At 45.4% G+C, this 16,784-nt stretch overlaps 1 protein-coding gene across 5 annotated transcripts in view; it reads right to left on the bottom strand.

Moving 5' to 3' along the window:
* Positions 1-16,784, bottom strand: part of cadm4 (cell adhesion molecule 4) — a 145,238-nt gene that overhangs the window by 28,612 nt on the left and 99,842 nt on the right. For 4 of the 5 annotated variants that reach the window (XM_079275581.1, XM_079275584.1, XM_079275583.1 and 1 more), the window contains exons 1-3: positions 13,419-15,662; positions 6,258-6,404; positions 293-580 (exon numbers count right to left, since the gene is read on the bottom strand). In XM_079275581.1, the coding sequence (XP_079131707.1) occupies positions 293-580; positions 6,258-6,404; positions 13,419-13,515 (532 nt within the window). In that variant the 5' untranslated portion in view covers positions 13,516-15,662. Of the gene's footprint in view, positions 1-292; positions 581-6,257; positions 6,405-13,418; positions 15,663-16,784 lie in introns of those variants that run through there. The other variant, XM_079275582.1, reaches the window with a different exon arrangement.

The raw sequence follows: 16,784 nt of genomic DNA, 5'->3' as shown, positions 1-16,784 counted from the left end.
CACATCTCAAAAAGTGTGTGTGATCATTTGAAACTCGATCGTCTCCTATAAATATTGCAAAGATTACTTGATCAAAATCATGGTAACGAGGAGAGGAGAGATTTTGGCAGCCCCTCTATTTATCCATCAATCACCCATCCATTCATCCTCCTCTTTATTCAGCACCCAATTTGTGATAATTGATCCACCCATTTCACTCCACCTGCCCCGTATTCCCCCATTAGTTTCCTCATGTATCTCTCATAATCATCTAACTGTCCATTAGTCCATTGTCAGCCATGTCCGGGTATACCTGCTATCTCGCGGCCGTTACGAATCCAGCGCAGGGTGGCGGCCGGCTTGCTGCGCGGCGACATACAGGTGAGCTTCACCTTGCCGCCCTCCACGGCCTCCTGCTCCACCTCCACCGTGGGCGTCTCCGGGGGCACCGAAACAGAGAGCGTGGCCACCTGGTGGTGCGTGGCGTCCGTGTAGAGCTGGCAGAAGTAGCCGCCCTCATCCGACACACTGACGTTGGTCAAGGTGATGCGCACCAGCCGTGTCGAGAAGAGCACCATCTGGAAACGGTCATCCTTCAGGGCTGGGGGGGGGGGGACAAAGATAATGGAAAGAGTAGAAGTGCGATGGAGGTGAGCGCGGAAGTGACACAGCATGGGATGGGGTTGTTGGGAGAGGAGGGGAGTGGGAAGAGGAAGCCGAGGCGGGTGGGAAGATGAGTACATCAGTCATTGGTGGAAAATAATCACAATCTGTATGCGAAGTGAGACTAAATTCAAATAAAAGCTAAATGCTGTTTTCATGTGTCTATAAAGAATGAAACAATGGGAAAACAGCAACAAAACGTACTTTACTCTGGGCCTGTGTAATCGAGTCATTGTTTTCTAATGCTTCAGGGACAGACAGAGAGCATTAAGAATTGTTCTTGTCATTTTGTTGAAATATATATCAGACACACACACACACAAGCTAAGACTGATGAAGGGAGTGTCATATATCAACACATTTTACTGGCAGGCTTTTGCTTGCTTTATTTTGAATTTGTTTTTAGATGTGAAGCACCTCAGGAAATGGGTTTATACCTCACTCACAATCTCATTTAGCACGCTGCAGGTTCTCTGGGGGGGGGGGGGGGGGTTTCTTTTTCCAACTATAGTTTTTTTCAACTATAGTTGTAAAAAAGATTCTCAAAACACAGGATCATTCTGAATGGCCAGAAAAATCGTCCATGTGGCCGGCATTTCAGGGGTCTGGAGCCAGGCTAGCGCAAACCTGCACCACCTTTCAGGGAGGTAATGTCAGTCCAGGCCTGTAGATGTCGTTAGGCTGACGTTGCCTTTTTACGGGCCAAGAAAGTGAGAGTTGCTGCAATTGCTTCCGCTCCTCTTGCCGATAAGGACGCAGGTTATTTGAGCTACAGGTCCAAAGTTGCGTGGGTGGGTGCTTGTGCTGTTGTTCTGGAGTTGAATGTATGAAAAACAAAGTACATTCAAAATGCCTTTACACAGCCAGTAATTGGCAAGTGCACAGGAGAAGCAAGGGCTGCTTTACTTGAGTGGTATGACATCAGCTTTGGAATCAGTTGTTCCTTAGCCTCAAAATAGTTTGCTCTGTGTTCGCAAACAATCAGTTCTATCGAGAACAAGAGTGTTTTTCCCCTCTAAATTGTGATGTCACTCCCATTGACAGCACTGCAGCGGAAAAAACTGCAAAACAAGGGGGAAATAGTGGAACCGCAGACAATTTTCTGCTCTTGAATTGATAGTGCTGCTAAATCTAAAGCTCAGTTTGATATAAAAAGTTCAGAGAGAGTTTGCGAAGTCAGTCTTGATAGGGCAGCTCCAGGCTGTACATTGATACAACATAACAGATGTCTGTGTTCTCACAGTTCCAGCTTTGAGGGAGAGTGTTGTTCATTTTCCCCAGCACTGATTATTGGGCCATCCTAAACTAAAACGTATTCTTTCATTCTCTTTGTAACTGCTTGCTTTATTCCTCTGTAAGCCCTTTTCTAATTAGTGTCTGGCTCTTTTATTGTTGATCTTATTAGGTTTTAATCATTATTGTTTTACTTGCTGTGACGCACTTGGTAACCCTTTTAAAAACTGCTATGCAAATAAAGCTTAGTGCACAACCAAAAAAAATCCTTTTAGGAAAGATATTAGATTGAGTAGTGCTGCCCCTCTGAATCAGCGAGAGACATGCTAAATACTACAATTGTATACACAGTGTACAAAGAACACAAATAAATTGGAAACGAGGAGTAAAAATCCCATAAGCCGAACTTGGACCTCAGACCAATGAGCTATACGCACTAACCCCATAATGCACAAGGGAGAAAGAAAAGAAAGCGCTGAGAGGAGTTGAACATGCAACAATTTTCCTTTTGTTCCCCAAGAAAAGAGTATAAATCAATGGTGAGAAACAAATGCAATAAATAACGCTAACAACAGCCTGGGTGACAGTGGCTCGAAGTCCATAGATTCTCATTCGGGACTCACTTTGTATTGACTTGACTGTGAAACCTCTCCGTCACTCTCCATCTCTGTTTTATTCTGTCCCTCTCTTCGCTTCCTTTGCGCTGGCTCACGTAGGGAACAGCTCACACATTCCCTGATGTAACAACCGGCCATCTCGCGGCAAAAATTCATCACAACAAAGACACTACAGGGTAGATATTGGCTCTGCGTGCGTGGGCATGTGCGACAGAGAGAGTGGAGGAGGAAGAAAGAATGAGAAAATTGTCAAATATAAGCTACATAATGCGGCAAGCGGGGAAAAAAAGAAAATAGATGGAGACAGAAATCCACAGGGGACTGAGAGAGAGCGGCCCGAAGCGATTGAGTCAGTCCACTGTTCCTGGAAGTACACCACACTAATCTCTCCACCCCACCTCCGAAATTTGCCCTCCATGGCAGCGAGAGCATTGTCAGTGAGCTATTCCCCACAGATCGGTACATCACCCCCCCCACCCCCCTCTGCACTAAATGTCAGACTTCTGTTCAAGACCGAGTTCACCTTTATTGTCCTTTCTCATTTGCTTGCTGAGAAGAGTTGGCAATAGCGGGAGGAAGAGCGATATGGACCACTGAGGAGAAAGGGTCCATTTGGTTAGTTCCACCGCTCTATTATGGCTCTATCAGTCCCCGCAATCTCATAAAAGACTTGCTGGCTGGTTGCTCACTTGCAAAACAGGGCAGCCTGATTCACAGCACTTACTGCAGAGCTTCTATCCGTGCAGTTAGTGTGAAATGCCTCGGCACGGAAAAGGCCTTAGTTTGTCGGCCTGATATCTGGGCGCCAGATGGGCAACAGGCAGAAATGGAAGAGCCCAACAGCGAGTGATGGAGCAAACGTGGAGGCAGAGCGAGCCAGAGTGAGATGTAATTTACGCTCCCAGAAAATGTCCCCAATGAGGCCTTTCCGTGCTTACGGGAGCCAAATTAGTTACGGGAAGCCATCTACGCTTCATCTCTTGCCTAACCTTTGGATCATTTCCCAGTGCGGTCTCTCTTTCTCCGTCGCATGGCGCTCCCTCTCTCCTCATTCTGTCCGTTGCCGTGTCTTCCTTAACACTCCACACATTCGTCTCGTTCACCCCCACTCTGTTTTCGATTCTGTCATTTTCTCTTTCTCTCAGCTCTGACGACCTGTCTTCCTCTTCACTCTGATTCGGCTTCACGAAGAGTGCAAGTCAATGTCTTGGGGGAGAACATACGAGGCGGCTCTGTTTAAGTACTGAATCAAACTTACCAGCAGTGCTGATGTGATTGCATTGGGGGGGGGGGGGGGGGGGTGTTCCAAATGCTGCGACGTCAGCTACCCAATTAAGGGCCACTCTGTGATCGCGGTGTAGAACAAAAGTATTTGAATGTTGTATCAGTGAACAGTGAAGGCATCTCTTCTGTCTTCAGTATTTTAGTCTCAGCGACTCCCATGTTGACAGAGCCGAGGGGAGTGTGGAAGTGTTGCTTGTTGAATCAATGTAATTACAAGCGCCGGATGTAAGAATTTGAAATGTGAATGTATAAAAATATCACAGCCTATGTTTGCAAATATACATAAATATATATGTGTGTTTGAGTTTCCCAAAATAGAAGTTCAAGTATGCTCGAGCATTTGTTGGACAGTTTGAGCTTATCTTAATGTGAAACCCTATTTCACCCTATAAACCCTATACAATTATTTAATTGAATAGTTTTTCCGAAATGTATTTATAGTTTATGTAGAATAAGAATTTTTTTTTTTTTTATAGATTACTGTATTTTATTAAACAAATATATTAAAATATAAACATGACGAAGATAGGTTTGTTTTTGTTTGAGGGTATATCTATTGCAAATGGCATCATAATACATGGGTGTGTTTTCAAAGTAGTAATATTAATCATTCAGTGTCCTATCTCCTTTTTGACACTTCTCCCTGTAATCTTTCAACAATGCTCCTACACTTGAGGATGTTTAGCTACAACACACTGCTAGCACTTGATTTAGCCATTTTCTACACTGGAAAGATGATGAACATGCAGTTAAGGCAGTGTGAGACTGGCACTTGCATGGTCCTTGCAGCTGATGAGTTCTGTATCTATCACAGGCTCAAAGCCATGAGACAAATATAAACAGAAATATTTGGAGCAAAACCTTTTGGCCGCCTGTTGCTGTCATCAGTTCAACTCAATTGAATACAATGAAACTGTTCTTGAATCACAGTTCAAAGATATGGCGCGAGTAACAGCAGCAGATTGAGAAAATAAATAAATAAATAAAAAAACGTGTAAACTCCATGTATTGAGTTGTTCAGCGAGTATTTTATAAGCTACTTTGGAACTCAGCCCCGTTCACCAGCTTGATTGAAGTGAGCTCAGCAAACACACTCTCTGAGGGTCTCAATCATGCTGGGCAAATTAGCACCTGACACAAATGCACCAGCAGAACAATCCTTCTCAAAATCTTTACCAATCAAAACTGTTCTTGTAGCAGCGGGTCAGAGAGGAGTGGGCTGACCGACCAGTGAACTGAGAGGATCAGATCTTGGGATGTGATATAAAAGACAAGTGTTAAGTGCCAAGCTTCTCTGATAATAGGCGAGCAGGTGCTCTATCAAGAGGATTTGGTATAACCGATTGAGCTGTCTCAGCTAATGACTGTTGGACCAATTCAACTGTTTTTTGGGATATAATTTGGGAAAAGCTGCTGTGTGAAGGAATATCAGTATTAGCGAACAATATAGGAGCTGCACGTGTGTGCAGATCTGTGCTGTTCGTAGCCTCATTTTACTTACAATCGGTAGCTGATTTGTTAGTTAACTGGTTACTGTTTTTATGCCTGGTGCATTGTACCCGTTTATTGACCATACAGTGCAGTGTTTTGCATTGAATTTGACTTGGGGAAGGGGGAACTCACTCACACATTTTGCACAGCCAATTACTGGTATAACTGTAGCTGCTACTGGTTTGGCATGTGGTATAAATAATAAAAAACCAGAACCAAAACATCTGTTGGGTTGCCCGTTGGTTGCCATGGTCTCTTAAGCTTCAACGACTGAAATGATCCCCAATATATTCAAATGAACCCCTTTGGACTAAACTCTAAACAGTTAAAAACCACAACTTTACACCATATCCTTAAGCCTGAGCTAACGTCTTAAAAGTTTATCACATAGATTACCTAGGGCTTCAATAACAGTTGCTGCACAACAAAACTGCAGAAAATGTACTCCAGTTAAGTTCTTTTGCTCAAATGTTTCCTAGCAGCACTAGCAGAAAATCTGGCAAAGGTGGCAGCTTTTGCCCTTGATCAGATAAGAAAAACAAGTACTGTAGTGTTTGCCCACAGTGAGATATGCCTTCATTACTATATTGGTTATGATGGTAATTTACCATAACACGGCTTTAAAAAACATGCGATTAGCAAGGCCATGCTCTAATTAGGAGCTGTAATAAGTTCTGATCTCATCACACGGGTTAAAAGTGGATTATGGAGAGAGCTTTGAACTATGCTTTTAAAACACTTAAAGCAGTCACACTGTTGGGGCAGAGAGGTAAAGCATCATCGAAATTAACTCCGGGGTTATCTGACTTTTTAATGTGTAATCGCGTCAAAGGCAAAGCGAGGACATTTGCAATAAGAAAAATGTAAAGTGCAAGTGTTGGTGAGTCATTGCTAATGTGTTTAAAAAGCTGGCTTCGAAATGGAACTGAGGGAAAATGCGTCGACACAGACAGATTAAGTTTGTGTGCAGGGACAAATGTGCGCACACACCTCGCGTGCCGTTGAAGAAGAGGGTCTGCCGGCGGGGATTCTGGATAACCACGATTGATCCATCGTAGTTCTGCAGGCGGCAGGAGATTTCGGCTGTACCTCCCTCCAAGACGGTCACATTCTCCGCCTGCACCGCCTGACAACGAGCTGAGGGACACAAACGACGTTAATGTAGCGATACAGAAAGTGGGCGATGGAGAGGGAGGGGAAAAAAAGGGAGAGAAGAGGAGAGGGAACAAAAAGGAGGAACAGATGTGGTGAAGATGTTCATTTGCACTGCACTTGAGATGGAACCTTTCAAAGTAAGGTACTTAAAGCATCCTTCATTCACCCGCTATTCATCATATGGACACAACAAGGGAGAACCGGAGAGGGGGGAGGAAAGGGGAGGAGGGGACAGAGTGAGATAAAGAGATTGAGAGCAAGAGAAAAGACACTGAAGGACTCAACAAGTAAAAGTGGGTCCTTATAAACAATGTATTCTTGTGATTGTAATTACTGCTATTCATCCTTTTACATGCACAAACATTCACATACAATAAAGGCCTCTGGGTATCCGATTAGAATGCATCAACACACACATTTGAATACGTAATGCCTTATTAAATCCCTAAGTGGCTGTCGGTCTTGAATTTAGACACGCACCAGCACACACACACACACACACACGAATGGACACACTCACACAAACAGACCACAGGCTGGACTGCGGCCCTGCCACCACCTGTGTGTACATTAATAGTTTAACATGCGGCCGTATCACATGAATCTTGGATCGCCTCAGTGGGAAAAGTGCAGAGCAGCGAGACCATTTTGACATCTCGAAGGCACTTCACACACTCTCAATGCCATTTCTCATCCAGGTGCAAGCTAAACCAATTGATTACACGCCATTATTCCAACGTAATGGTTCTTATGACAGGTACTTGGAAAGTGCTTGGCGGGGGGGGGGGGGGGAATCACTCACCATTTTTGGCAATGAATACGCTCATACACACCTGTATGAACATTCATGTGTTCATGCACACACTCCAGCAAGTACACATTCAAGATGCACAGACACTCACAGGAACGTTTGGACACTCTTTCAAACACACCTGTTGGGCCCTTAAAGGGCCAATCTTCGCGCCCTCCGTGTTTGTGGGTCAGACTGTTGACACGGCTCGGCTGAGTCACACCTCCTGCTGAGCGCGATGGACACCGAGCTACGCCGTTCATACGTCGAGCTACGATTCACGCAAAATTAGCCATCAGGCTCCAGCCAGCAGTGGAACGTGATTGCCTTGAAGAGAGCACCAGCTTGCCGGGCTCTTCAAACTAGTATTTACCAATTTGCATTCCCTCTCTCCCCGAAAAACAAATCTTGGCCCACGGGGAGAATTTAGAGAGAGATCGACGCCGATATTGAAGCGTGATGATGAAGCAGGCAATAATAAGTGCCGATAAAGACGACGGGACCATATACATTTCACTGCCGGGTCTAGCAGTGTCTCTGAGCTCTGTAAAGCACCTTCAGGAGGCAGGAAGTGAGACAAACAGATGGTGGCTGCCATAGCAGGAGTTGCTGACTTGACTGCTTTGGGCGAAAATGGATGTCTATATCTGCAACCGAGTGTGTGCTGAGTTTCAGTCTGTGTGTGTGTGTGTGTGTGTGCGCGTGTGTCTACGCACACATGCACAATAGGTGGGCATGTGCATTGGTTGTGCATGTGCAAGGGCTGGCATATTGCAATTAAGCTGCTTTGACATCATCTGATCCCGCCAACTTCATCCAAATTTAATTCTCCCCTTGATTTTAATCTCTTTTAATGAAATAGTCAAAGCCTACATATTCATCACATGAGGGGTAACGGAGAGACACAGTGGATATTGAACTGAAGACGGAAAGAGGGGATGAAGACAAAGGGGCCTCTCATACTCTGTGGAACAGAAAAAATCTTGACAATTACCACTAATTGTGGTCATTATTGCTCCCATTCTCTGCATCAATATTGTGATTCATATCGATGGCCATCAGAGCCTGCCACCGCCATCCCAATTATTTTTCTAATGGATGTTATTAATCATCACCATGGCAACCGGGCCAGGTCGCCATTGTTTTAAGTGTTGGTCGTGATAGTCCTGCTGTGCATCCCAAACAAGCCCGAGCAGCGTCTGTGTGCGAGGAGTGACCCGTCAGAACCAACAGAGAAGAGAGGGCTTCGAGTGGGAGAGCGACTCCCGACAAAGAAAGCGATCAAACATTTGGTTCTGGGAGAGAAGGCCAGAAAAAAAACCCCGAATTTGCCCGTCCATTTGTACACCCACTTCTCCTGACAGCTGTCACCCCTTAGCTGCAGTGGCGTAGCAGTAGAGTGCGAAGAAAAGTAGAATAAAAATAAATGTGTAAACCGCTGTTGCGAGCGGCATGGCTGGCATCCGCTGTCTCCTGCTGAGAGATGCCACCCAGAAACACCTGCTGGCTGCTGGTGGATGATCATTCTGGGCGAAGGGATAAGAGGCATGGAGAGACAGGAGGGGGGTATCGGGGAGTGAGTTAGGAAGTGATGGTTTGCGCATAATAATGCAGCTGGCGGGGGCTGGACGAAATATACAAGAGATATGATGCATATTCTTCCACTCCCGCTCATAACACAGCTGGGTACAGCACTTTAGTTTGACTGTAGGTTTTATAGGCCGCCATTTGCATCAAGGCCATGAGCCTGTGCTTCTGATCACCAACACAAGTATAGTACAGGGAGGGAATAAGAAGGAGGGGGAGGGAATCAACCTCTGTGACAGAGGTATTAATCTGGCCCCCATTAAAATCATGCCCATAATAAAATACTGCACACGCCCCGAATCATATTAAGAGAGAATGCTGAGCGCAATCGATATCGTGGTAGTGCACCGACTGCTATGATGAACGGATAAATAAAACAGGAGGGGGAACAACAACAATCACTTCTCTCTCCAACCAAGCGGGGGCAGTATTTCTTAGCAGTGAATTGGTGCTCCTCATCATTCCAAATGCCTATACCCCCGCTGTCACTGGGGGGGAAAAAGGAGCCTTTATTTACTACAGCAATACAGATCCAAGAAGGGCTATCATTTCAAAAATACATAAACAAATAAATAAATAACAGGCGTGCAAATTCATAAGACAAGGCTGTTCAGGGGCCCTTCCTAATGGCCCCGCAATGGGGTTGAGTTATAAGCCGAGGGAGGCAGAGGGAAAGAGGGACAGAGGGAGGGGATGAAGGGAGGTGTGGAGAGTTAAAAGAGGGGGATTTGGGAGGCAGCCAGGTGGACTGCTGGCTCACCCTTGGTCACGGTAAATTCTAGAAACTGCCTCACTGGTGCAGGGTTAGCGGGCTGAATTACCGCCTTGCTGCGTCTCTCTCCCTCGGTTTCACTCTGCCCTTATTTCTCTCCCCCCCCCCCCACGTCTCGGAGAGTGAGGGGAGGAAGAGGTGGAGCAAAAAGACAAGCCACATAAGAGATGAGCCGTCTCCGTTTGCCCCAAACAAGGCCCCATGTATCCTTGAAGTAGTGCAGTCACTGTCTCCCTATTCATTTTCTCTCGTTATCTTCCAATTGGGAGCGGACCAAGAGCTTGTGTTTTCTTTGTATGCTGGCCACGTATTTACAAGGGAATCGATGCAGGAGAATACAAAGCTCGACCCTGTATGCTATTCCTGTTTTAATTAAAACAATGACAGCAGCTCATAGTTTCCTGTCTTATGGGGTCGTCCATTGGCAACTTCTCCATCTCTTCCCATCTGGATGTACATTTTTTTCAGTTATCCCCCGAGTCTACGAGGCGAGCCGGTTTCCACAGTATGTATGCAAATGGAGTTTGCAATGTTTGTATGCGCGTGTGTGTGAGTGTGTGTGTGTATGTTCACTCGCTCCAGGTTAATCACAGAGTGTACCAAATCTATAAAATAGCTGACTTTGAGCTTCTTCTCCTCCATACCTCCGTCTGCAGACACACAACTCTCCCCCATTCCCTCTCCCCCCTTTCTCTTACCAGTCTAAAATTATCACTCCATCTATCTGAGGGAGCCGGAACTCTACCAATCAAAGCCAGTGCAAGAAAAAAGCTCCCTCTATAAATAAAAATCCTGAACAAATCTTTTTCTCGTCTTTCTCTTTACCTTCGTCGCTTTCTCCTGTCCTCCTTTTCTTCCCCTATTTTGAGCAAACCCCCCCACCCCTGCTTCCACAACTCATAATCCCCCCCCCCACTGCGTTTGTGTCTAATTTCTCACCATCTTCCTCTCTCTCTTCCCACAGTATCTCAATCCCTCTCCTCCCCTCTGCCTGATCTAATCCTTGATTCATCTTCCCTTCATCAGTCCCTTTTGCTTTCTTCCTGTCTTCTTCCTCCTTCTCTTCTCCCTTATCTATTATTGCATACTATCCTCATCAGCGCTGTCCTAAAGATCCTCTGTCTCCCATGGGCCTCAGGAGAATTGTTGCTACTCTTTTCTATCTGTCTCCCGTTAGCTGCTGTCTCACTCCTGTCCCCTTCTTCATGTTGTCCTCCCTCCCCCCCCCCCATCGTCTTCAATAGTTTCCTTCCAAGCTGCAATAGGCTTTCATCCCCCTTGCAATCTCTCTCTGTCTCTCTTTCTCTTTTTCTGACTCAGTGGGAATCTTTTCCTGCCTCTTTGCTGGTTCCATCTCCACTCTCTCCTTTGCTAAATGTGATTTGTTCTGCAGCTCAAGTCTGCAGCGTAATCGCTCTGTTTTTACAGTGTGTCAGGAGAGCGGAAGCGAGGGAGCAAGGGAAAGACAAAAAAAAAATGAGAGGAGTGAATGGACAAGAGCACAAAACAAATGATTGGAGCGGGAAACTGAATATCTCCATCTTTCAACTTCTTCACTACTTTTGCTTCTTTTAATTGCCAGTTGTTTAGCTCAGCCCTCTCTCCACTTTCTATCCCTCTTTGTTTCTCTCTCTGCCTGTGCTTCCTAGGTAGTCTCTCTCTCTCTCTCTCTCTCGCTCTCCGGCAGGAACTTCGACCCTCTCTCCATCACCCAATGGTGTACTGTGAGCACTGCACTGCTAATCAGCAAAACCAGCATAACACGGTCTTTATTCACTCTTGACCTCTCATTAGAAACATTTACTTTCACATATTTAAATATATCACATCCTGTTTTTAACACTCTGACTTTGCTCCCCAGTCACACTGCCTCCATCCTCTGCATTGAATTATGTTTTCTTCTTCCTCTCACCACCTTTCCCTTTTACCGCCTCCCCTCCCCGCTCCAGCATCTCTCGTTTTGACCTTCCCATCTTTATGTCTCTCCGGCCCTTCGGCGTAGGCATTTCAATCACCTCATCCCTCTCTTACTCCATCCCCTCTTCTTTCCTCTCCCGCTGCATTGCATCTCTCTGATCGCTCTCCTCTTGTCCACTCATAACATTACTTATTCCTCTCTCTTACTCACCTCTTCTTACCCTTCACAAACCGTCACCATGCTCTCGCTTTCCTGTCACCTCTCTCCCGTTTTCTGACAGCTATAGCTGGTTAGCGCTATCTACTGTGCAGTGTTTTATGGCCCGGGTCTGTCACAGCCCCAACAACAATGGCCACCATTTACAGGGCTATTACGCGGTGGTTACCACACTGGAGATTCACCACCGCCAAAAAGAACTGCCCTTTAAAATCCACGACTTGGCTGCCTTCCCTTTGGTGTGCATCTGCGGCACACTTGTGTGAGTGTGATGCTGATGAATGTGTATGTGGGAGAGCGAGGAAATGCACGGGCGTGTGTGTTTTTGCACGTGTGCTTGCTTGCGCGTTAAATGTGTACGAGAGAGTATGAGTGTGTGCATGCGCATGCACATTCAAGGCCCAACACAAAACTGCCCTACTGGCCAGATTACATAACCACGCTGACTGCCAAGACACAAACTCATTCTTCCTCTGTATCCCGCTCTCCCCTGTTGTCACCCCCACCCAGCATCCCCCCCAACATCCCACAAAAACACAATGTCCTTCTGTTGATCTAATATGCAAAAAAGAAAAAAAAAACTGAATTGAGATTTTGGCTGGCACAGAGGGGAATGCACAATGCACCGCAACACAACAGTTGTTTAGCAATGAGCAGCGGGGGGGAAAGAACATCTCCCTGGATTAGATGATAATAATAATGACAGGACGTATTAATAGTAGCAACTCTGCCACCGATCCCACTCCGCTTCATGTACTGCTTTTTCTCACCGTTGCTGCCTCGTGTTCAATGAGTCTTATGACTTTTGGATCAAACCTCGACCTCATACAGCTCTTTTTGAGGCCTGGTCTCTTGTTTTATCTAGTCCCCCCCCTCCCTCCCCCCTCTCCATCTCCATCGTCTTTCTTGCGCACACAACAGGCTGCGTTGTTCTCCATCTCTGTTTCTAGCTCACCAGGTCCTTCTCGGCTCGTGTCTGTCAGTCTGTCTCTCTTTCAATATATATTGGCCTGTTTCATTGCACTCCCCCCCCCAATCTTTCTATTTGACAACCTCTCCACAGCTCCCTACATCACTACCACGCTGGGGTTGAACTTTCTTTTATAATATTCTTCAGAAGAGAGCTGAGAAAAACACTTCAGCCACTCTCATATCTCTCTCTCTCTGTTTTCATTTGTGACTGATTCCCTTCAAGTCTTTTGGTCCATCCGTCGACTCTCTTTTTCCCCGTCTGGTCTCTCATTCCCTGGTCCTGTCATCTCCTGGGCATATGCTACTCTCTTCCCATTCACCCTGGACTTTATCTTAATTACCAATTCTAACTTAATTACCAGCATTTTGAACAATTCATCTTAAGCTCTCATTTCGTGATTCAATCACAAGCTATTCCTCAAGGGCACTGCGCTGGATCTCATTCTGTATCAATTTACACCAATTAGTATACTTAACACTGTTGTGGTCTATTTTTATATGACATCACATCACATCACAACATTGAGAGAAATATCTGCAGGGAGTTTAAATTACACAAAATTGCCACATGCTATCTGTAACATGAAACGATATGCGTGTTTTTGTGACATATTTGGTGTTTAATGACATCTGAATTTCCCTCTCGAATCCAAACTGCACGTCTCATTTAATCTGTGTATGTGTGTGTGTGTGTGTGTGTGTGTGTATGCACATGTGGGTGTTGATGTGTGCATGACTTACGAGTGATGCAAAGCAGGACCAGGACCAGGCTGCGTAGGGCCAGAGAGCAAGGAGCAGGGAGGAGGTGGCAGAGGACAGAGCTCCGGACGGGCCTCATTGTGTACTGAGAAGCTGTGTGTGTATGTGTGAGCGTGTGTGTATGTGCACGTTTGATCAATGGCTCCTCTGTGACCCTGGCTGCACTGCTACAGACAAACTAGTCCACACACACACACACACTCTGATTTGTTCTCAACTACAATGCTGGACACACGTGCACACGCTAACTGCCCACATTTACTTCAGTGCAATCAGACAGAAGTTGTTGTCTGAGGACAAACCTTAAAGAAAGGACTCTTATGTGCTCCACTGCATCACAACACATGCAAAGAAAGGGATTTAGCTGCTAAGTGAGATAGAGATGAATTGTGGCAAGGGCTTGCATGCAATCCACAGACGTTTGGCCAGAGCTCAGGGCGCTAACAGAGCTAGCGATTTAGACACTATATCACAATGCACATAGAGATGAGTTTAGAGAAACAAAAAGTTCCACTGTTAACTTTAGCACCATGTGCTACTTAGAAAGAACTTACAACTTGCGTTGTCTTACAGCCATACAGTGTAGAGGCGTTGCAGCTACAAAGCTGTACAGGCGCTCAGTCCCATCTAAGCAAAACAAGAACAAAGCAAACCCTGCGAGGCTAGCTATTTTCTATCACAGTGCTCCGAGCCTCCTGAGACCAAAGAATCTCAGATAAACCACAAAAACTCAGCACCTGTACACTGCAGTGCCAAATTGGGAGCTAAGCTAGCTCTGTGAGGTGCCCCAACAATCAGCCACACAATTAACCGCTATAACAGACTGCTTGTCTCGTATATGTCAAACCACACTGCTCCCGAGGAACTGAAAACATCAATAATACGATATTTCAGTCAGATACAGGCTGAGAAACTCTCTTCCAAAGCAAGTATCTCTGCTGATGGTGACTGAATGCTACCTTTTGAAATAGAGCTACCTACGTTGTTGTGCCCTCGAGGACAGAGAAAACCAGGGCAACAATGTTCATTCTCAAACAGAGATTTTTTCTGCACTTCTCAGCCGACAGATCGTCAGGAAGAACTCAATGTTCCTTTGAGCTATCGCCAAACCGGCCAGGCCTCTGGAGAGATAGAGACACTTTCTTACTACAAGTCATCTGGAGATAGCAAAGGTTAAATAAAAGCCATTGAGCTTGAGTGCCGCTCTATATTGTAAAGTAGAAGTGCTTGCCCTGTGTAGAATAACCAACCTGCAAGAGGTTGAGCAAACAGCAGTCAGACGCGTTAGTTTCAGATATTACACTCTTTTGTCAGCTTTTTCACCCCAGAGACTTGCACATTGATCACACAAGGTATCTACTGTTACTCGCATGAATGCCGGAACTCTTTCGATATGCTGTCATGTATACACTGCGGCGTAAATGGACAGTGAATTTTACATGGTCATTTTCGACCCTCAGACTAATCACATGCTATCAGACAGTGTAATCGTGCAGCATCGACCTGCCTTACTCTTCCTTTCCAACACGCTCCACCGGGTGCACTCCAGATAAACACTCACTCGTACACACTGATCTGAAAGCCTGCCCTGTGTAAGATCCGTACAGAGTTCCGCTGATTGTCAGGATCTAATGCATCGTTGGTCTCTGGGAGACTGTTGCCCTCGTGTGTCTCTATGTGCAGGTATATGCGTTTAATGTGTGTGTCTGTAGTGCAAAGACAAACGCGATGAGCTGCACCACACACCTCACTGAGCCCTATCTGATGGAATAAAGTGTGAGTGTCATCCTAACATTACTACACACTCCCCGCTCTCTCTCTCTCTCTGTGCCACTGCAAACACAATGAGCTCTAATGGCGATGGCCCCGACACTTCTGGCAAAGCCGAAAGCGGATCATTGCCAATGTTCCCTACGGCGACGACTTCACCGGTCAACTGGCTGACGCTGAGAAAATGACTCTGTGTTGGTGTGCACCCGCAGCTCAGGTCTAGCAGGTGTGGCGCCTGACAGCAGACGGACTGCAAAACAATATATACTCTATTCACTTGTTGAAATTGATCTCCTCAAATTGTGTTTCGTTTATCCATTCTGCCCTCTTTCTCTCGCTCCTCCTTTAGTCACCCAGTCAATCCGCTGTTAGGTCCTTCAAGTTTGTCCTCCTTTCGCTTCTTTCCTGTTGATCTATGAATATTGCTATAATCCCAATGTGGTGTAGTTGTTGATCACATCCATCTGCCCGCGGATCTGTTTTCCGTGTTCCACTTGTTTATATAACCCTGGCCACCCTCCCCTTGCTTAGAATGTGTGTGTGTGTCAGTGTGGGATCAGTGTCTGCATATTTTGCATACTATTTTGTGAAGGTTAGAGATGAGTGTGTGTGTGGATGGAAGCAGTGACAATGGTTCTCTTTTAGGTCAACAAACAGTGGCGATGTGTGTGTCTGAATGTGCTCGTCTGTCCAGTGTTGACTGAAGCAGAGTGTACATTTGGCTGCCTGTTTGGCCCAAACACTGTCTACGACCCGTTAATTTATCCTCGCAGGCACACACAGAGGCATCATAGAGCCTCTTTATGTTAAATTGCCGTTTTTATGGCTGCAGGGATGCACACGGCTGTCTGCTGACAAGAACTGTGTACATGTTTATGCGTGGCATTTGTAATTCAAAGTGGATGTGGATATAGCAGAAACGTACGGGACTATGCCTGTGTTATGATTTATGTTGATGTGAACCTGGCTCAACAAAAAAGGTATCAACATCATATTTCCTCACTGATGAAAAAGAAGTCATTGCTAACAGCTTGTCCAACTTGTCAGTATATTTTGCATCGACAAATCGTGCATAATGCGTTTCGTTTGTTCGTGCTCATTACCACATGTACTGACATTACTGCTGTTGGCAATACAACTGGCAATACAAAGCCAATGATGGAAGCTAACTAGAGAAGACTCTGTGTCTTTGACTTTCATTGTCCTGTAAAATGTGAAAGGCAACACAGTCTTGCTATTAGAATAGCTCCTCTACTTGTTCTTAATCAACTGATCATAAACTATCAGCTCTAATCTGCCACACGCTGTATTTACAAACATCTTCATGCATTCAATTTGAAAAATGCTGTTCCCTATTATCAAGTAAAATAAAGTCAAATGTATTTATCAAGTGCTTTTAACAAAATAGGGTCATCCCAAAGTGCTTTATAGAGCAACAAAGGACATAATTACAGTCAAAAAGAGGAACACATCACAAACATTGCACTACTGGCAAGTGTGTGTGTGTATTTGTGTGACAAAGTCCCTGTGTGGGTAACCCCCTGATGGGTATATTTGTTTTTGTCGCAGTGTGTACGG

Source organism: Melanostigma gelatinosum, assembly GCF_949748355.1.
Source record: "Melanostigma gelatinosum genome assembly, chromosome: 9".
NCBI lineage: Eukaryota > Metazoa > Chordata > Actinopteri > Perciformes > Zoarcidae > Melanostigma > Melanostigma gelatinosum.
The sequence above is the reverse complement of the archived record's forward strand: the minus strand, read 5'-3'. Positions and strand labels throughout refer to the sequence as shown.